This window comes from Penicillium crustosum, assembly GCF_028827405.1.
Source record: "Penicillium crustosum strain IBT 35664 chromosome Unknown utg000003l_segment0_segment0, whole genome shotgun sequence".
Taxonomy (NCBI): Eukaryota; Fungi; Ascomycota; class Eurotiomycetes; order Eurotiales; family Aspergillaceae; genus Penicillium; species Penicillium crustosum.
Genome location: NW_026623124.1, coordinates 2,670,332 through 2,691,005, shown reverse-complemented (window position 1 = coordinate 2,691,005; position 20,674 = coordinate 2,670,332). Strand labels below are relative to the sequence as shown.

Sequence of the window (20,674 nt, the reverse complement as noted above, 5' to 3'; positions counted from 1 at the left end):
ATATCGCTAAGGAGAATGGATGGAATAATGGGGCATGATGTCTGCAGATGCCCGCACCCGCAGGTAGGAAACTTCTGCGGGTTGGCAAGTTGACCATCAAGATCTGAATCTTGATTTCAGCTGACAGTGTTGCCATGGGTTTGGATGGGCGAGATATGAGAGAATCTGGATTGGGTATTTGTTTTCGGGGGTAACCGATTGCGGCAGGCCTGAGATTTGAGTAACATCAGGGAGGACGACCAAGCCAGCCTTCAACTCCGCTGTGGAACGAGAGGAGTATGGCCGCTGTAAAGGCGAGGAAAATGAAGAGCTTCGACCAACAAAAGACATAAATGAATGTAATCATAGTATGGTTCAGGTCATTTATTTCTCGCGGGGAATTTCGAGACCATCGTTCTTGTTAGCGACGAGCGCAATCAGAGCTGCGCCAACACCGCTGCCATCCTTGGAAATTCCAATACGGATCTTCTTGTCGCCTGCAACTCCGACTTGGGGAACTTCGCGCAAAGCCTCACGCATATGTCTTTCAAAATTGGGGTAGAATTCAACGAGACTGCCATCAACACCAATGTCAATGATATCATCAGTCTCAAGCTTGTTGGTGTGCACGAGAATGGCAGCTAGCGGAACGGCGCTCAGGCGAGCGGCACGTTTTCCAATCGCGTGAACTATGATTTTCACAGCCTGGCACTCTTCAAAGCTTGGGTTCTCGATCTCAAGGTGATCCTTCAATGCGGTCTTCACATCTACCAATTCCTTGCTGCTATCAGCCTCGACCGAACTCAGCATGCTGGTGTCCAGACCCCATTGACGGAAGAGCATAGATCCCTCAGGAAGGATGACCTTGGAGTTCTTGTTGGCCTTGAACAATCCCAGGTCGTTGTCGCGGTGTAGAGACAAGAGTGCACGGCGCAGAATTTCGCCCAAGAACATGCCCGAAACACGCTTCTCAAACATCTGCACACCGGGGTTGTTGCTGTCAGCATCAAGCTCATCATCGAACACTGTCGTAGGGAGCACGCTCATGTGGTTATCGAAGCTACCCCACTCAGCGTTGATAATCATCTCGCCTGTGGAATCCTCAAAGTGGGCATCCTTCATGTTCTGGAGCTTGGTGATGTTCTTGGTCTTCTCAACGTAAGCGCCATTGGTACCGGTTCCGAAAATGGCACCGAGGAAAGTGCCAGTCTCGCCTGGCGAGGTGTATGAGCGGGCCATAAGAGTACCAACAGTGTCGTTCACCAGTGCAGCCACACGCACTGGCAGGTTCAAATCATCAATGGCGGACTGAAGCAGCGCGCAAACATCGTGGCCAACCGCATCGGGGATGTTAAATCCCTTGGTCCAACGGATCAGTGTTCCGCGGTTGATACCGCACTGGCGCACAGGGAAACTGAAGGTAAAGCCCAAATCGAACAAGTCCTCTTCGTTGTAATCTTCCCGTCGGCGGAGCTGGTGGGCCTCGAAGTGCTCATTGTGGTGAATGCGAAGAAATGCTTCGATTTGGCGGGCCAAGAACAGGAAGAGATCCTTTGATGTGCCAGAGGCCATCAACTCCCGAGGAATCAGGATCTTGGATTGGGTGAGGGAGAAGGTAGTATCGCCGTGCAGGAGGACCGAGCACACACGGAAGTTAGTGCCACCGAGGTCGACAGCCAAGTAAAGGCCCTATAACAAGGAGAATCAGCGCGCAATTCCCGTTGTAATAGTCAGCCTTTCATACCTTTTCTGTGCCATTTGGCACCGCAGTCACGAAGGTAGGAATTTGGCTCAAGGTGGTGCCCTCTTTGGTCAAGCCCTCGTTGGACTGCTTAATGTACTCGGCAACCCCGCGTTGCACATTCTCGGCGGGGTAGTCGAAGTCACGCGCAATGCGCGTGGCCTGGTCCAATAGTGAAGAGGACATGGTGTAACAAGAAATGAGAATAGCTGGTTGGGTAAAGAGTTAAGGTACCAGCTAAGAACAGGATGGAAGAGAGTAGAGGAAGAAGAAGTGAAGAAGGGAAAAAAAAAGCGGGCGAGTGGAAAGAAATAAGAAAGACACGAAACACACCTGGGGCAGAATCTCAAGGTGGGATGACGGAGGGCGGGATCCATGAAGTCAGTTTGGTACCTTGGCAGTACATCTCCCACCGTAATAATGACTACTGTTAATGATGTATCGACGTTGTACCCTTGGGGTATCTGGAGATTGCCGGGTTCACCGGAGGCAAATGCTACTTTATATTATATTGTATGAAATTGTATGAAGCTGTACGCTTTCAATTTTCCTATTTGAACTGTAGGGGAATAAGGGGAAATCAATAAACATTGTTTTGTATAGTAATGATCCCATCTACCGAAAGCAGCCTCTCTACATTCCTGCATTTCACTTGGATTTTCTTTTTTCCATGACGCCATGAACACAGACATTTGGATTTTTGGTAGATTTTAGGCAGTTGTGGGGAGACATCGTCACTGATTATTACTGGTCAATTCTTCTTACCTGCATATTTTCCCCCGACTTCACCGGTGAGCGACACAGGTTAAGACCGGGGCAGGGGACGGGAATATACAAAATGCCACATCGGGGGATAACCTTGGTATTTTGCGCTTTGCGCATTACCTCCCCAAATAATATGTGTTTTCCCGCATATACTGATTTGCGTGATTTGAAAAATATTGACATTCCTATCACGCTTATACACAGTGCAACACATGCTTGTATAACATACTGGACATCAGGAGACGGTCGGAATAGATCGGCCCCATCCCGGTATACTCGGGCTCAAATATGACCGAATGCACGGAATCCCGAGTGTGGATGCGTGAGACCCCATGGAGAGACGATGAGACATGTGGCTTTTCTCTTATTAATACATATGTATAGTTCCATGGTTATTCTTCCTTTCCTTCCCAGCTCTACAACGCCTACGTAAGATCGTCATAATACCATTCCGTTTTAATGACCACTACTTATCATATCTAGGGAAGTTCTATTGGTTCGTAACAAGACTAAAATACTACTAGTATTTGGAAGTAGCCCTGGAGGGTTGACATTTTGCATCCGTGAACCCCACAATTTGGTAATGTACGGAGTACACTAGGTATGAATTAGGGTTATCAATTTTGAGATTGCTGAAATTCAACACATACAAAGATGCATACCACCCAAGCTTCAGGCAATAGCCATGGTCACTACCTTGGTTGCATGGAGACTATGTAGAACTAGCGTACTAGTCAATCTTATTCTTTGTTTACACGGCACATTATTTGTACAATGCTTTTCTTTCTTTCTCATATGATACACATGAACTTGCCCTTTGTTACTGATTGTGCCAGAATATATCACTCAAACGTCTACATAGCAATAGATTGTGCAGCGATTAAGCACATGGAGTAGTCTGATTTACTTTAACATAGGCGATGGCGTGGAAACCATGGCTGCCATGACCCTTGAGCCATGTCAACAGCATTTAAGCAATATACTTGCTAGATAGTTCCGCGGGTATTCACTGAAGAATTGATTTGAAGAATTGATTAAGGCGAGACCGATATCTGGAGACTCTATTCAAGCCCTCTCAAAGTAGTGCTGTTTGATTCCGTCATAGTTTTCTTTTTCAATACGTCATATCGTTCGCAACCCGGCGTTTGGCATTTGGAGTTGTTGACGCTAAGCCATCCACTGTCGGTAATTTAGTCCCCTACTGTGTAATAAAGTTGCAGCATCGCTCAAATATCATATCGATATACACTAGTAGTTGTGCGTCAGGATGCAATGTCGAGACTAGCCGGCAACTGGGCAACTGGATCTGAGGAGGTCCGGGCCGAGGATGACTAACCTACATTCACGTGACCTCCAACATCCTCCGAACTGAACGGGTTGTGAGCGGGCATCTCGAACCATCACTGCCTTTCAATCTTGACAGGACTTGTCCTTTTTGCCAAAAAATGGGTGCTGGAAACTCTAAGCCTGAGGCTTCCGCTGGCTCACAACATGTGTTCTCCAGGTATTTGCTCTCCGAACTCGATTTCAGCTTCCGCGGCATCTGGTGCTTGACAGCGGAGAGAATGGGAACTACCTTCCAATTGGCGCCAATTGCAAAGGGCAGATAGTTCCTACATATCTGAATGAGCTCTCAAGATCCTATCACCATTTGCGACACCGCGGGGTTCATCCAACTCATTCTACAGCCGACGCTAACCTAACCATGCACAGCAACTCTCCCGTCCAATTCTCCTCAAACCTAGTCGATGCACTCCAATCGACCTCAGAGGTGAGCAAAACACAGCTATAAGCAAATGCCCAGCTTGATCCCAAAAAGCTCACAATCCACCAATCAAACAGACCGACTCCACCCGCGCCAAAGCCCTGGAATTGGAGATCCAAAACCGCGTCGCACAGGAACTGCAACGCATCCGCGCACGCGAGCAGCAAACCCTCGCCGAGATCGAGAAGCGCATCTCCGAGTCCAAAGACACCACCTCTCTGCCCGTCACAGCAGCGACCGCGCCCCTCGCCCCCTCCACCTCGGGCTACCCAGCCGGCTCACTGAACCTGGACGCACCGCGGATCCCCTTCGCCGGCCGCCACCATGACCCCGTGCCTACAGTCGCCGCGCCGCAGGAGACTGCTGCCGCCGCACAGCCCGTTGTTAAGCGCGATATCTCGCGCGACTCTGTAGCCGCCGAGATCGAGCAGTTGCGGAGCAAGCTTGATGGACGGAGGAAGCTTGTGGAGCTCGATGATGGAGTTGCCAAGGCCCGCGCGGATGTTACTAGCTGCCTGCAGTTGAATGACCGTCGGCCGTTGAACTGCTGGGAGGAGGTCGATGCTTTCAAGCGTGAGGTTGCACGTATGGAGGCTGCTTTCGTGGATCGCATTGTGGGTTAGATTGGTTGGTTCGGGAATACAGCGGCTTGATGTAAAGTCTCTACGTTTTATGGGACCTGATTTTGGGTTGGGAGCTGCTGTACTGTATGTATAGAACGTGCATTTTTCTTTGTTCCATTTGTTTTCATCTAAGTAGGATAGAGATAATCCATGGATGAGAGTGGATCTTAGTTTAACCCTTGGGAGGGATATTTTTGTTGGCTCGTAGAAAGATATACAAAGTATCTAGTTAATGGGGCAGACAGTGTTTGGAACCACAATTGGGCATCTCCACTGCTGGGCAAGGGCTTGGATTTGATATCATACAAACTCCCACATCCCTAGACGCCCACTCTTCTCCCCCGAGGCCCGAATAATACACATTCTTCTCTCGGAGGGCTTGACGTTGGGAGCCAATACCTTCGAAATCTGGATAGACCCAATGCCAGTCCCTTTGCCTTCGGAAAGATTATAGTTTCCCGTGGTGACAAACCCAATCAGGTCATCTTCGGTGGGCACATCCAATGGTTCAGAGTCGGGCTCTCCGTCAGCAGATGAAATGAGAGCCTTAGCAAGAAGACGCCGAGCCTCTTCAGATTCGGGTGCAGTGTTTCCTGCTTTGGAGAACTTCGGTTGACCAGGCTTGTTGGTGCCTGCTGAGCTAATATCGAGCCATTTCTGGCGTAGAGCTGGATCTGTAGGAAGCCGGTAGATCCGTGCGCGGGGTGTGGGTGTACCTCGCGTGGCGAGAGAAAGATACACCGTGGCAAGGGTGGAAGTATCGACGGATGTTTTGTCGAGCTTGCTCAGGCTTTGGTGGGTATCGGCTGGAGGGAGACGGACATTGTGAATATTGAGGGGTGGGATGATGGGAGAAGAGGGGTCCTTTGTCTCAGCCTCCGTAGACTCGATTGGCTTTTTCACTGAGCTTGCATCGTTGGTTTCTGTCATAGTATCGCCGCGGTTCGGCCCTTGAATGAGCCTTTCCCAGTCACAGGCCCACCCGTGGCCTATCTCTCCCTTTGGACGACCATCACCCAATGAAATGTTATCGAACTCGGGACGCCGCCCCTTAGGACGTCGCTCCCAATCACGTCGAGATTTTTCGGTCTCACGCTGGCCCCATTCCCAACCAGCTCGTGTTCCCGGAAAATCTCCAGGGAACCAAGCCTCACCTGCTTCGAAAGCAAGTTGCCGCTGCTGCTTCAAACCACCAAGCAATGGGTTTCCTCCGCTAGATAGTGGGTAGAACATGATTGAATACCAAACCGGAACAACACATTTCCATGGTAATAATACGGTCCAGGACCCCGGGGCATTGCTACGTTTGGCCCGGGCTTGTGGCTTGTTTGCGAGTATGATGATCGGAATTTGAGGATCTAATGGTTGAGATGGCGGATGTTCACCAGGACCGGCAAGAGTGCGGCGTCGGTTGATAGCCTTCTGGCTCGGGAGCTGACGAGACGCTGTTAACCGAGTAGGTCGGTCAAATAGCTTAGAGGGGCCTTGCGTTTTGTCCGGATACCATGTAGAAAGTAAGATAGCAAGGTCATTCATGTGTGATTCGTTGTCGGGGACGTGAAGAGTGCGTGGCGGGAAGTGCAGGCGGGGATCAGAAATGGCAAAAGAGAGTAGGGCATTATGGGGCAGTGAGGACGGATTCGACACCCCCAGAAGAGATGGCCAGACGGCTTCCGGGCTGTGTGTTGATGGGGCATTACCGTCCAGAATTGGTTTCAATGCCGCCAACAGGGCCTCGGTAGACCCTGGCCCTGTGATTTCAATACTGCCAATTTCGAATCGCAGGTCCTCAACCATAACAGGTGGGTTTTGCGATTTGGATACCCCGAGAACATCCGTCCACAGCTGAAGGAAAGCTGAAGGATGCACTCTAATCCAGAGTTTGCGGTGATCTCTCTTCGATGACTTGGGCTGAGGTTCGTCGGCATCAACCATCTCAACATCTTCCTGCTTGGCACACCATATCAATGTGACTGGTGCAGTTGGACGTTTTGGATGGTCCTTTTCAAAAGTCCAGGCCTGTAGAGAGCGAGTCCCGGTTCTCCATTTCTTCCCCTTGGTGCCCCATGCATCGTCCCCGTTCACGCCCACTGCACTTAGGACAGCCTGGATAGCTGGTTCCGTTCCTTCCAACTGAATAGTAGACATATAGCTCATATCCCACGCAACGGCACCCCGAGCGCCTCGAGCCCGGTGCGTAGGCCGATAGCTTTTCTCAGTGGGGGATAGAGGAACAGCAAAGCGCCAAATCGGGTCTTTAGTCGTCGCCATGTGAGCTCGCTTTGCATGATACAAATGAGTAGGTAGCCATGTCTTGCATTTCTGGCGCTTGCGGTACTTAGGCTCTGCCGGAGTAGGCCTCGACAGCTTGTTCTTCTTGATCTTGGGAACTCGAGGTGCGATATCGAAGGCATGACTTCCCTCCTTCTCCAAGGAAGTTTGGTTCTCTTGGTCCCGGTTTATTTTCGCGGCCGCCCGTCGAGCCTTGGTTTTCGAGTTGATAGCCTGTAGTCGCCGAGCGGTATCGAGTCGAATGCGCATCATTTGGGATGGCTTGCGTCTGCGCGCCGTAACCGTAGGTGTGTTATCTTCGGCCATCTAACATTGGTGACATAGCGGGTTAATCAACAGTTATTGGGAAATCGTAGACCGTTTTCAATAGATACCTCTCGCTTCGCCCGAGCTCTCAACCTCCGCGGAACTCGTTTCACATTATGACTCGCGGTCCGCCGTCGTAGGGAGCGGGGAACTTTTTGGAAGGCTCGTGTCGTGAGCGCATTTTTCGACCGCTGCATCCCCTCTTCCAGAGCCTGGATCTCAAATGCTCGAGCTGCAGAGTAGGCGGCGACATCGAGCTCGCCTGTCGCGGAGAGGGCGGCGTCGGCCGACTGCACAGCCAAGGTGCGAGCATCAAATGTTTTGGCGCGTTTGCGAGATGCCCCGGCTGGGCCATGCGGACCTGGGGGAGCGAAAGGTTTCCGCTTAGCGGAAGGGTTTGAAGCCATGGCTGCTGATTGAAGTTGTGTGCATTGACGTTTGAGAGTAAAAAAAGTTGCCGGCCTTGGCGCGTCATGATCGGCGACCCCAGGATGATCTTATTTACTACTTTTTTACTATTGGTATCTACTTTCTCGAATATTCTCTAATCACATTTTTGATTCGCTGTTCTCGTAATTCACAAATCTCCTAAAAAAGCAACAAATGGTTCGCATAAATCCCAAAATTGGGATATGCCTCACATTACCACTGCGACATGGTCTGTCATATACTTCTGGATGTCGCCCAAGAAACAGGCGGCCAGAATTGAGACACCACCGAATGCAATACTAACATAGTATACCCATTTATATCCTTCAGCATATGCAATCTGACCAGCCCCTACAACCATTTGATATGCAGTCTCATTTCCAGCAATACCAGGAATTGTGCGCAGCTCGCCCAGCAGCGAGGCACCTGTCAGCTCAATTGCTTCGCCAATCAGTTTGACGTCGGTGATGTTGAGTTCTTTCATCATCACACCACCGATATAATGTGTTGCTGCGGGGACAAACTTCGAGATGAAGACATTGTAGTAAATAGTGTAGCCGATGCCACCGCCTACCACGCGAATAGAGAGGGTGAGTGCAGATATAGTGGCAATCAGATCCTGGCAAAAGCCAATGTCAGTAGTCAGACTTCCTCCCTTGCAGCAAAAAACAACTTACATCTGGACAAATAATCGTGGTAATAATCGAGGCTGGAACCACAATGCCTCCAATTCCAAGGCCAGCAAGGACGAGAATTCCCCAGAGCTGATACATATTATCGGTACGGCCGATAGACATAGCACCGCATCCTATTTTGGGAAACAAGTTAGATTTTTAGGCACTCTTATACTCACCAAGAAAACTCACCTGCAGTCATCATAACGCTACTGACGATCAAGAGCTCCTTATTATGTCCACGAAGAACACTTAGAAGCGCAAGCACAATACATGCCCCTGCCATGATTCCAAAGCCAATAGGGAGACTGCGAACACCCACATCCACTGGGTCATGGCCGTAGACATTGAACGATTCCGTGGGCCAGAACATGAGCACGGAGAAGAAGTTGGCACCGGAGATGAAAGTAATTACGAGGGTAAGACCTAGAATCCGAGGCTCCTGCTTGAGGCGAGATGGGAAAATGGGGTAGTTGGCTCCATAGATTTCCCAGAAAGCAAAAGCAACAAGCAGAAGGAACCCAATGATCAACGGTGCCAGGACATGGGCAGATGCCCATGGATACTATATGAATATGTCAGTAGGAAATAACCCTGAACGAGATATTTTTAAGCATACCATATATCCACCCCATTGCAGACCGGCCAAGAAGACAATCAGACCAGTGATGCTGAGCAAGCCACCAACAAAGTCGACCCGTCCAATAATCTCCTTTCGGCTCAACCCAGCTGAATTGACTCGTGGCGGAGGGAAGTAGAACAAAATCGTGATCAACAAACCAAAGGCGCTCCATGCAGCACAGAATGCACCGACATAGCGCCAATGGGTGTGATACGCGATAAGCTGAGCCCATAGCACAGACGGGCAGAATGGTGCGATGGTGAAGATAAGTATCGACACATAAAGTCCTCTCTTTCGAGTCGGTGCCATCTCAGAGGTTGCAGCCAGTGCTGTCAATTCATTTATCCCGGCACCGGCACCAGCGATGGCCATTCCCGCTGTGTACATATCAGCAAATGTATACTTTGGTATCTGGGCAAACACTCACCGATGAAGTTGTTCATTGTGTGCACTGTACTACAGATTATCATTCCAATGACTATCAGGGATGCTCCAATAATAGCGACTGGGCGGCGTCCGATTAAATCTGATAGAGATCCAACAAAAGGGCATACACCTGCAAGGCCGAGTAAGTTTGCAAGAACCTAAACATATGCCCATTAGTCATGGCCGTGTACTTCAATGAGTATAGACTCACAAACCAGACCCATCGGTCTGCTCCACCAATGTCTCCATAAATGTAGGGAGGGATGCCGCCTAGTGAAAAGGTATCAAAATTATATCATAGTTTTCACGTCGTTGTTGACATACCAAATAGGTAGACTGGGATCTGACTTCCAGTCCACAGGAAAGCCATGGCAGTAAAGCCCATGAAGCGACGGAAAGTCATCTTTGTAATGGTCAGTATTGTCGCGACCACACCTTGAACAGCCGAATCCTACCGGGATATCCTTCTCGGACTCATGCATAGCTTCCTCTGATCCCGGTTCAATCATTTCTTGGTGGCTATGCTGCGAAGTGTCACTATTTTCATGATGTTGCATCACGACCTTTTCGTCGACTGGTCGACTCGATTGAAGGATTGAGTCCGCCATGATGATCGCGAGTTAAGGGCAGTACAAATGGTGGATTGACCTTGGCCTCGACTCAAACAAAATTGGATGTAATTCAAATTTGACCGAAATGCTGACGAGATTGAAATTCAATCCAGAATATCGAAGAAATAACAGGAGAATATAAGCTCATTTCAGGTCACTGAATGAGTCCCATATGTCATAGAGACTTCCATCTCACGGGGTGTAATGAATCAAAGTGGGGAAATGAAGACAAGCTAATGAACGTTGAATCAGATAGCCGGGACAATAATGCTTGAAATCCAGAAAATACCGAGGCAGCTTGGCAATTCCCTCGTACATAGCAGTTGGTGATTCGAGGGCAAAGACGCTAGGGGAAATGCGGGGGAGAAAACGCGGAGAAGGTGGATGCATCCAGTTGGTTCACGAGTCTACGGCTCCGGAGACCCATGCCAGAACGGGGATCAGCCCCGAAACAATCAGAAACCAAATACCAGGAGAATTTGAGTATTGAATTTATAATGTCGAATGTACAAGAGATGGCTGTGTCTGTTATAAGTCATCAGATAATACATCCATGGGTATTTGTACATGAATGTTTCATATATGAGGTCTGTTTTTCCCTTGCTAACTTGCAGCTTCAGTTGAATTCGTCCCAGGGGGTCAAGAGGCCGGTGCTGAGTTTATTATAACCTGGGCTGGAGCTTCGAAGAAGTCACACGATCGAAGAAAGCCACGTATTTGTAGATATCAAACCATCTAAAGAATGAAGTGTGGATATTTCCATATTTCCATGGCTCAGAAATATTCCCCAACCTTGTTCAGCTTGAGTCTTTTGGGAACAACGAAAAGTCCCGTCGCTTCAACACATAGTCGGCCCGCCATGTCACGGACCTCACACTTGGCGTATGCTTTGGTCTCCGTGCTCCGTTCCTGATCTAGGGTTGTATGCAGGGTGTAGAAATTGTCCGAGTGGACCGGCGCTCGGTAGTTGAGTTCAAGGTTGGCAGTAACACCTGTTCGCGCTGGGAAATGCCGAATGGCTGCGCGCCCTAGGTTCTCATCGATCACAGTGCCGAGCGCACCCCCATGGACCATGGTTGGCCAGCCTTCGAGGCCTGGTCCCAAGAAGACCACGCTAATGAGTTTCTTCTCTTTGTCGTTCCAGAAAACTTTCTGTCAAATACGAGAATAGTTAGACAATGCCGGATCCCGAGGTTCGGTAGTGAAAAGGTCCGGCATTCATGTAAGATGGATATGCCTCGGACGCTGATAAGAAAACGAGAAACCAACCTGTAATCCCAAGCCCCTACTCCCCGCCATGGGGCCTGATGTCAGCCGATGGGTTTTGTGCTCATCCGAAAAGTTTTCGTAGACGTCCTTTTCCACGTAATCGGGGTTACGACGCAGTTCCTGCACAATGGGGAGTCCAATATCGAACACGCGCTGGACTTCCTGAATCTCCAGTTGGTCTTCTAATGACCCAGGAGCCGGTGGCGTTGCGATTTTGTTGTCCAGCCATTTCCCTGCACCGACGCCAAGTGTCCCAAAGATGCCAGTATAGATCAGACGGCGCGTCCAACGCGATGGTTCTCGTGAGGTATTTGGTTGTGCCGCGGTGCTGACGCTTCGGACCGCTGGTCGCCAACAGCTTCGTGCTTGTATCGAAGTCTGGCGAAGGGCCAACTGAAGGATGTTGCGATAATGTATCATGGTGGTCACATTGCCATTCCTTTCGAATTGAATGTTGATTCAATTGGAGCTTTGGACAATTCGGGCCGAGGCCCAGTCAGGTCACGTGTGAGTAACCATTAGTCATTCACATATGTCGTCACCGAGCATCGGCTAAAGATCCATGGGAACTACAGAGTGGAGATCATTGCAAGGCACAAGACAATCAATTGGTAACAGGTTAAGGCGTTAGAGACGAGCATTATTCATGTTCATCGTTTCTATTCATCTAGGGGCAACATTTGCAAATATCTTTCCCATCTGAATGGGTGCTAAGAAAACCCCATTTACTCGGATTTGGGCAGCTCAATCGCGCGGTAGAGGCAAATGAGGGCAGAGTGTGATTCGCCTAGAAACATTGTTAGCGATGACTCTTAGATCGTAGAATACTGTTCACCTACCACCACCGGAAAGGGTCTCGATCTTCTGTGCCTCCACCTCGGTCACTGTGTCGTCGTTGAACCACCACCACTTGTTGTCTGCCTCACGGCGCTTGCTGCCAGTCTGGGGTTCATCCCGCTCCTGTTTCTTGACGTATGCTGTGTAGTGACCGCTGTCGGCGCTAGCACCCTGGTGCGTAATCACGGCACGAAGCTCATACAGACCAGACTGGTTAGTCCCGCTGTCTCCAGCACCCCGTTGGTTAACAAGTTCTTGGAGCTCTTTCTTCGCAACGCGGATAGATTCCACTTTTTCTGCTTCGTACTCGGCATCGGTTTTGAAAGTCTCCTCCATCTGGCTATCGCCGTCCTTGTCGTTCACTTTAGACTTGTTCTCCTCAGCGGCCTTCTTCTTCTGCATTGGCTCCACGCTTTCACCCAGGTTGGTCTCTTTCTGCTGACGCTCTGCACGCTCTTCGGCAACTCTTTTCCGCTTCTGAGAACGTTCGACTTCCAGCTCCTCCTTGCGGATCTCGCGGACCTTGTCACGGATAGGGATGAGCTGCTTCCGGAGTTCCTCGGTACAGAACTCCACAACATCCAACTCAGCGGGGAATGTCACTTTGCGCATAATCTTAGCCTTCTTTTGTGTCTCCCGCTTCCAGTAAAACCGGACGAAATGGACTGTGAGGTACTTTGGCAGTCGTGCAATGCGAGAACGCTTTTTGTACACAGAATTGCGCTCCAAAAGAGGAGAGTTTTTCTCGATTTCCTCTTCGAGGCCAGCCAAAATTCCATCCTGTAGGTGATTCGTTTCTTTTCCGATATGACAATCAAGTTTGTAGAAAACATCAGAACTTTGACTTGGTTGCTCGCCGAGCTCCTTGGCGGCGGGATCCTCGCACTCGGTGATAGATTCGAATTGGCCCGCGAGATATTTATCTACAAATGAGGTAGTGGTGGCAGACTCGCCCTCGCCCTCAGTGATGGTCAATTTAGCCCGCAACTGGTTTAAGATCTGGGAGAAAGCCTCCTCAGCATCCTGTTGGGAGTATCCTTGTCCATTTCGGTCACGTTGGGCGAATTGAGGGAAGACGGCTCGGAGAGAATTGAGGAACATAAGTGGTGGAATGCCCTCTTGGGTCTCGGACATTTGCTTGAACAGATCTCGCAGAGAAGCGGCCAAATCCCGAGAACCTCCAAGACCACCAATACCAAAACTGCTGAGATCTGACAGACTCGACTGTCCGGCTCCTCCACTTGGCCGATACCGCAGGAGCTCTTCCTGAAGCTCCGGGACACTCCGCAAGGTTTGTAGGGAAGAGTTGAGGTAGCATGTGTTTCCCAGGTTTTGCAAGCCGGCAGGGGTGGCACCCTCTTGTCGTGCTACCTCGGCCTCGGTCATGTCTTCCAGGAATTTGACGGTCTCCTTTGGTCGACCAAGGTCAGCGGAACCTTGACCTCCCGACGGGGTGCCCATCATCATGAACATCTGCCCGGGTTTGGCATTGAGTGCCGAAAGAGGTGTATCATCTTTAAGCTGGCCACCTTTGACCAGAACCTTTTGGCGGTCGGGCTCCACACCAGTCAAGGAAAATAGTTGGTACTTGAGTGTTTCGCCGTTCGACGTAGGATCGAGCTCGACTTCGTGGCGCTTGCCGGCGTGTTTGACAATGACTGTGTATCTGTTAGTAATGGTCCAAGAACTGCCAATACATCCATACATACTCGGTATAGACGCCATTTTCAATAGGTTTCAGAGATGGACGATGTGAGAAGGATAAAAAGCTTGAAAGAGCTTGCGATTGCTGAGGCAAATGGTAAACAGCTTGGGATGAGGAAGCGTGGGGGGGGTCTCTCACCGCCCAACCGCTATCATCACCGCCCACCCCGACGTCAACTCCTCTTCTGCCTAGGACAACCTGTTATCTAGAGAACTGCCTTTCTCGTTCACTGCTTTGGGACGAAGGGTCCTCACAACGGGCTAATTTTAATTTCTCTTGGATCAGCCCCTGACTATATTATCCTTCGTGGCGATTGCATCCTCGTGACCTCGACAAACACCCCTCATCATGGTGGGTACAGCTCCAATCAGCCAACTCATTCTATACTAATTGATTATCAGAGTCAATCTCTCCGGCCCTACCTCCAGGCGTGAGTTTTGGCCTTCGACAAGTGTTCAGCGGCAAGCTTGCTCACAATTGCTTTACCAGTGTTCGGTCTTCTTTGACCGCGGCTCTTACGATCTCCAACTTCGCCTCTCAGACATCCGAGCGGCAGTAAGTTGCCCCTGGTACAAATCCGAGACGTAAAATATGCTAATACCCCTGGTTCCACCAGCAACTGCCCAGAGGTCGAAGCAAATTCTTCGCCCGAGATTCTACTGAACCCGTACGTCTGAGCATAGTTTCTCCCCTGGTCGCATTGGACAGAAGTATTGATGGGGTTACAGGCTGCACATCAGCAGGAATGAAAATGAGAAGGTCAAAATTGAGCCAAGCTACAATTCTGTACGCATAAGTATCAGAATCAAGCAGGCTGATGAGATCGAGCACATTCTTGTTCACAAATTCACTCGGTTCCTCACCCAGCGAGCGGAATCGTTCTTCATTTTGCGCCGGAAGCCAGTGGAGGGATATGACATCAGTTTCCTCATCACCAACTTCCATACGGAAAAAATGCTTACCCACAAGCTAATTGATTTTGTGATTGAATTCATGGAAGAGGTAGACAAGGAGATTTCGGAGATGAAGCTCTTCGTATGTGTGCGGATGCGTTGTTTCTGTCACAATTTACTAACAGCTTACTAGTTGAATGCCCGTGCTCGATTTGTTGCCGAGTCTTTCCTGACACCGGTATGTTTTTACTCAGCTGTCTACCATTGACTCAATTACTGATGATCACCTAGTTCGATTAAATTGCCTAGCGTTTTCTTGTTGATTCCGAATAATGAATGGCCCTGTGTTTCCCACTTTCAACTCTTGTACAGATAGCATAGGCTTGCATTGATTAAGAGAGAACTTTATCCTGACATCCGTCGATTGATGTTTTCTGGTCCGTATTCAAGTCGTTTTTTAGTACCACAGTAGATCCCTCCCACTGGCGTAGTGCCCATGTTAATCCGATGATCTCGTATGGTGGCTCCTCTTCATCAAGACAAGCTACATCAGTGGTGCTAAACAGTAGTAAACGAAGAATGGCCGGGGGGGGAAGAAACTACATATGTAGATTAGAGAGAAAAGGTATCTTACCAACAGTGGTACAATGCCAGTCTTCAGGAGCTCATGCTCGGATGCATTTTAAGCTAACAAATGTCTATAGTTTAGATCGAAGTCTATTTACAATAAGATAAAGTGGAGAATATCAGTTTAAACAAATGTAGGGAGGAGGTGGGAAGACTTCTATGTTGAATTGGGAGGAGTGCGTGGGTAATAAATATTGTATGGGTAAAGTGCGTGGGAAAAGTAGAGGTGCGGCACATTAGTGCGTGGCATAAGAATGTTTGCTGGGCGTATTGGAAATATTGACGAGGAAGGCGTGGAAACTTCGTCTGTGCGGGTCAGATGCGTGGCAATAGGAAACAATCGCACATCCGAGTGCGTCGCGATAAATGCGCACCTCGTTGGTGACTCGGACAAGGTATAGAGGCCTTGGGGTACAATGAATTTTTAAATATCACCCCAAATGGTTCTTTTGAAGATAATGACATGTATAGCACTTTCACTTACTGGTATTGATTTAAAAATATCTAAAAAATGCTACATCATATAAATCTATTGAGAAAAGTGAAGTCAAGACTTGATAGTTCTATATAGTACACATACAACAATCCATCAACACTCGAAGTACCTTCCCAGCTTCACGGACTCGTCAACGCGCGTTGAGCTCAATTCCATATATATAGCCATCCCCTATCCCCACGCACTCTCTCCCAGAGATATTCTTGTTGCCACGCACCATCTATTTCACAAGTTGACCTGATATTCCCAGCCCTAACATGAGTGAACGATCCGGGCACCTGCCCGAACTTGATGAATGGCCTGCCGCCATTGGGATCCTGGCCACTCTTGATCTATTGGATCCCAATGATACACGCGAAGAGCCACAAACTGTGACTGACTATAACACTCGCAAACAGTTGCCCTCTGAAATTACCTCTGGTGGTGCTTCTCCTCTTAGGAAATCATCCTCTGATTCTGCTTCAGGCCCCCGGGCTTCTAGTCAGGTTTCTTCTGAGGTTCCTTCTGAGATCTCTACCTTCCCACCTTTGCCTCCCTTTACTTCAACCCCATCCTCTATTATCTCTTCCCATCATCAAAGTTCTTCTTCTTCTTCCACTATCCGTCCTCCTAAAACCTATCTTGACTTGGCACCTGGGTACTATTCCGGATCTTTCGAACTTGTGCCCCAAGTCCATCCTCCTCCTAGCCTTCGGCCCCAATTCATTCAGTATCGCCCTGACATCATGTCTCAAATCGACCGCAATCCTGTGGGATTTTCTGATCAGTTCAACTCCGGTAAGCATCATCTCGCTCCCCTTTGTCATGACCAGTCGACCAACTGTACCATCACCATTGTAACCGTCTGAACCTCGCTGACAGTAGCCTTACTACAGCGGACGTCGTCGTTTCCAACCCACGTCCATCGAACGCTACCAACATGGGTTGGCCCTTCGACCTGAGTGGGGTCCCCCACTCTGCGGATTTCGAGAGTTTCGAGAATGCCTCGATTGAAGAACTCCTCCAACAGAGTACCATTCCATTCGGCAGTGTCGCCGAGATGCGCCCACCTCCTCGTGATGGCGTTCTGATGATTTCTAATGTGAGTTTGTATTTCATCTTTGACTGCTTGTTTGTTTAATATTCCGTTACTAATGGTTATGATACTCAGATCCCGTTCACTGTGACTCGCCAGGAGGTGGTCTCGTTCCTTGGACACAGTGCTTCCCTGCTCCCATCCACTCATGGATGCCCGATCCATATTATCATGGAACGGTCTACTGGCAAGACCATGGACTGCTATATTGAATTTGCGACAATGAAGGATGCTCAAGCTACGGTCGAGCGACTCAATCGTGTCTATGATGCTGGCAGCGCTCCCCGTATGGGCAGCCGTCACGTTGACCTAGAGCTCAGCACTCCTGCCAAGTTGCTCAAGGCTACTTTTCCCCGGGCGAAGTGCATTGCATGGGAAGATGGAAACCCTGTTCAGCTTGTCAACAAAGACAGTTGGTCCACTGGTTTTGATGGCTTCCTCACCGACGAGGAATTGTTTTGCCTCACTCGTCTCGCAGAACAACCTCACCGCGTATGTCCCAATTCTTGTTTATCTTTTTCATTTCATTTCACTGATCATCTAACACATTGCAGAGCGCATTTGCAAGCAAGGTTCCCCAGCGTTGTTACGAATCGTTTATCAGCACTATCTGGAAGGTAAGTCAACCCTTGTCCTTGCATCTTTGTTTGCTCGTCCATGTCGTACTCACATTCTTTGTCTTATGATATAGTTCCCATGGCATGCAACTCATCTTTACACTGTGCACCACCGCTACGCTCTTTTCAAGACTCTTGTTGCTTTGATCAAGGCTTTGGTGGAGCGTATGCAGAGAACAAACACCGTCGGTTTGGATATCCGCCTTCTCAATGAGTTGGTTCGTGCAGGAATCAGTTGCCCTGCCTTCAACCCTCGCATGAAGTATTGTTTTGCTTGGTGGTCACAGGATCAGAGAGGAATTGAGTCATTGGACCATGACTGGTGTCTTTACTTCCCATTTGACACTATGACCTATGTTCCTGGACACCCTTCTGCTGCTAGCCTGGTAAGAAAGATGGTTGAGATAGTATCTTCTTTCGAAAGATCACTAATCCATTCTCCAATCGGTACAGTTTTATGCCTACATCATGTCTCACGGTTCTGTTCTACGTACCGAGAACGACGGTCTAATCAACAAGCATACTCATCCTGAGATCGAGCGAATCTTTGGAAGGTTCTGGTTTGAGTGGGACGAAGATGTTGCCCGTAAGAAGGTTTTCAAAGATGCGATTATCTACGAAGCCAGTGTTCTTCGGAAGTTCATCATCACCGGATTCCAGCAGCTTCACAGAAGACAATCCAGCGTCTCGACCATTGGAACTGCTCCAGGTTCGTCGCCAACCCAGAGTGTCGCCTCAATTGACAGCCAGCGCACTATTTCGGGATCCCACAATCCCTCGATGAACACCGTTCCTACTTACCAGGAAAGCTCGACCGTTTCGGCCTCCAGCAACATGGCTAGCAGCCTCCCTGAGCATGGTAACACCCTGAATGTCCCTGGTAACCCCCGTGGTAGCTTCCAGCGACTTAATGCTGACCAATATCTGCCGGACACCGCTACCCACCGACCTCAAGCATCGGCCGCTCCCTACCGTCCACCACACCAACGATCTGCCGATCCAACCAAGCCACGCAACCAGTCTGTTAGCTGGCGTCTGCCTCAATCCCAGGAGGCCCATGTGGCTGACTCAAATCAGAGCCAGGATGTGATCCGGCCTGTGTACCGTGCTCCTCACCCGACTGCACAGAACGTTCGGTCATCCTCTGACCCATTCGGTCCGGTCCCTTCGATTGCTCCCGCTGGCCACCGCTCCCGCTCCGACGCCGCCCGTCTGTCGAACATCGATCACCAGGCGATTGATGAGCTCCGAGCTACCGGTCGCGGTCCCCGATCCGCAAAGAAGTAATCGGACACGGTAGATACCCCGGACCAGTACTCCTCGGTTAAGGAGTGCTGGTCTATCAGCAGTTTAATGGCCTTGAGCTTCTCAAGGTTTTCGTTTTTTTTATGTAGGCATTCCCTTGCCCATTCCTTTCTGCGGTGGATGTATGGAGACGTCCACCAGCTCTATTAAGAAAACCCTTGTCTCCCTGGCGCTTGCGCCATTTGCTTTTCTGATTTTTCCCCTGCGTTTTTTTGCTTTGTTTTTTGCTTTGTTTTCCGGGCCAGGGGGATTGACCATTCGTGGCTGCTGCCTTCGGGATGTGCTTGGCCAGTCTGGGAGGTCCCCCTGTGACAGAAACTCATTTGAGTTTCATTTTTTTCTAGCTCTTATGTCAGTTCTCAGTTAGTTGACAAGCTAGTTTGCGTTTGCTTTTACTTCTTGCGTTCTTGTTCTTTTTGCTTTCAGTAGATTTCCTTTAAGCGGGCGTTGCTTTTGTTTGTAGACTATGTAGGCCATGCGGTAAACTGCATATAGTAGGACACCAATGTAAGACTAATCAAGATTAGGTTGTAAGACACTAACGCAAGGTTGATCAGGGGCACTCTTTCAGACCTCATTGTTTCTCGGATACTGCTGAAGTAGAAGCAGGACTTTACTAGCTCTGACTTCCTACTCAATATCTCTCTTTTGAGAATATCAGTGTCTTCTTTCCGAGTTATTAGGGCTCTTGGTTTACCTTCTGTCTCTTGATTTGAACTTGGGGCTATGGACTTATCTCATGGGAATCCGATCACTCATTACGGTCGGTCTTGACGGCACACCTACCAACACTTGCCGGCGAATCTCAAAAGATACATTTATGACCAAGCTGTGAGACCGCGGGAGGCCAGACCTCAGCTGCTATCAGCCAAGTTCTCATTATTACGACAGCGAATCGTCGACCCTTGATATAAATAAATAAAACTAAACGAGTGCGGGTTACAATACCGTTGAGAAGACAGAGGAAACACGACCGAGACAAAAGGGTCTAGGCGTGAGGGAGTGTGACTACCACTCAGCCAAGGGCCTAGATCGGAACTAGCTAATGTTGTTTGGGAGATTACGTTGGATTGGTAGTGATATCGAGACACATCTAACGCTTCCTACTGCAAGATATAACAGATTCCTTCAAAATAACGAGATACACCGAGATATTTATGATAGGAGTATGTCAGATCGGTCTTCATCTATTTCAAGTAGCTTACCACCAATATATCCCATGCAAAGGAGCCTTGCAATTTTACATAGCCAAAATTCATGGGACCAGAACTTGGAGACAGACCCAAGAGAAATATCAGGGTATCCCACACAAGACAGTATGGGACAGCATACAACCTTGTATGTTGGGGGCTGTCAGCGAAGTCGATAACCTGCCCCACGAAGACAGTAATATGGACACAACTAATACTAGTAGTAGCCAGCCTAAAACGACTAGATAGGACTATATATATATGTATATAATTTAGACTAAAAGGCTGTTTCCATTACTTTTCAAACTAACCTTAATGTATTGATGTCTGTCAAAGTACAAATTACTGTACGTCTTGAGGAGGGGGAAAAAAACAACGTAAGGGCGCCAGTACCCAAAGCGGAGCCATTTATTACAGCCGGTTTTTA

At 49.0% G+C, this 20,674-nt stretch overlaps 8 protein-coding genes across 8 annotated transcripts; 3 read left to right on the top strand and 5 right to left on the bottom strand.

Moving 5' to 3' along the window:
- Nucleotides 1-363: 363 nt before the first annotated feature.
- Nucleotides 364-1,906, bottom strand: glkA (glucokinase glkA; the record flags this gene model as incomplete). The annotated part of the gene is made up of 2 exons (XM_056875812.1): nt 364-1,668; nt 1,724-1,906. 2 exons carry the CDS (start codon nt 1,904-1,906, stop codon nt 364-366), a joined length of 1,488 nt encoding a protein of 495 aa, XP_056728000.1.
- A 2,024-nt stretch (nt 1,907-3,930) lies between these two features.
- On the top strand, nt 3,931-4,873 carry N7487_008081 (Mic19 family protein; the record flags this gene model as incomplete). Its single annotated transcript, XM_056875811.1, has 3 exons — nt 3,931-3,989; nt 4,199-4,256; nt 4,328-4,873. 3 exons carry the CDS (start codon nt 3,931-3,933, stop codon nt 4,871-4,873), a joined length of 663 nt encoding a protein of 220 aa, XP_056727999.1.
- A 300-nt stretch (nt 4,874-5,173) lies between these two features.
- On the bottom strand, nt 5,174-7,878 carry N7487_008080 (ribonuclease P/MRP protein subunit POP1; the record flags this gene model as incomplete). Its single annotated transcript, XM_056875810.1, has 2 exons — nt 5,174-7,471; nt 7,540-7,878. The coding sequence occupies 2 exons, from the start codon at nt 7,876-7,878 to the stop codon at nt 5,174-5,176; spliced, it is 2,637 nt and encodes an 878-aa protein (XP_056727998.1).
- A 230-nt stretch (nt 7,879-8,108) lies between these two features.
- Nucleotides 8,109-10,230, bottom strand: N7487_008079 (putative MFS drug efflux pump; the record flags this gene model as incomplete). Its single annotated transcript, XM_056875809.1, has 8 exons — nt 8,109-8,519; nt 8,578-8,708; nt 8,767-9,139; nt 9,194-9,573; nt 9,624-9,780; nt 9,834-9,892; nt 9,947-10,025; nt 10,078-10,230. The coding sequence occupies 8 exons, from the start codon at nt 10,228-10,230 to the stop codon at nt 8,109-8,111; spliced, it is 1,743 nt and encodes a 580-aa protein (XP_056727997.1).
- A 777-nt stretch (nt 10,231-11,007) lies between these two features.
- Nucleotides 11,008-11,922, bottom strand: N7487_008078 (PaaI family thioesterase; the record flags this gene model as incomplete). Its single annotated transcript, XM_056875808.1, has 2 exons — nt 11,008-11,385; nt 11,503-11,922. The coding sequence occupies 2 exons, from the start codon at nt 11,920-11,922 to the stop codon at nt 11,008-11,010; spliced, it is 798 nt and encodes a 265-aa protein (XP_056727996.1).
- A 305-nt stretch (nt 11,923-12,227) lies between these two features.
- On the bottom strand, nt 12,228-14,064 carry N7487_008077 (ubiquitin-specific protease UBP6; the record flags this gene model as incomplete). Its single annotated transcript, XM_056875807.1, has 3 exons — nt 12,228-12,289; nt 12,342-13,997; nt 14,049-14,064. 3 exons carry the CDS (start codon nt 14,062-14,064, stop codon nt 12,228-12,230), a joined length of 1,734 nt encoding a protein of 577 aa, XP_056727995.1.
- A 328-nt stretch (nt 14,065-14,392) lies between these two features.
- Nucleotides 14,393-15,237, top strand: N7487_008076 (actin-related protein 2/3 complex subunit 4 family protein; the record flags this gene model as incomplete). The annotated part of the gene is made up of 7 exons (XM_056875806.1): nt 14,393-14,395; nt 14,446-14,474; nt 14,534-14,599; nt 14,661-14,711; nt 14,773-15,079; nt 15,131-15,175; nt 15,229-15,237. 7 exons carry the CDS (start codon nt 14,393-14,395, stop codon nt 15,235-15,237), a joined length of 510 nt encoding a protein of 169 aa, XP_056727994.1.
- Nucleotides 15,238-16,317: 1,080 nt separating this feature from the next.
- N7487_008075 (uncharacterized protein) lies at nt 16,318-19,039 on the top strand (the record flags this gene model as incomplete). Its single annotated transcript, XM_056875805.1, has 6 exons — nt 16,318-16,837; nt 16,936-17,141; nt 17,211-17,627; nt 17,690-17,752; nt 17,827-18,138; nt 18,206-19,039. 6 exons carry the CDS (start codon nt 16,318-16,320, stop codon nt 19,037-19,039), a joined length of 2,352 nt encoding a protein of 783 aa, XP_056727993.1.
- Between the last annotated feature and the right edge of the window lie 1,635 nt (nt 19,040-20,674).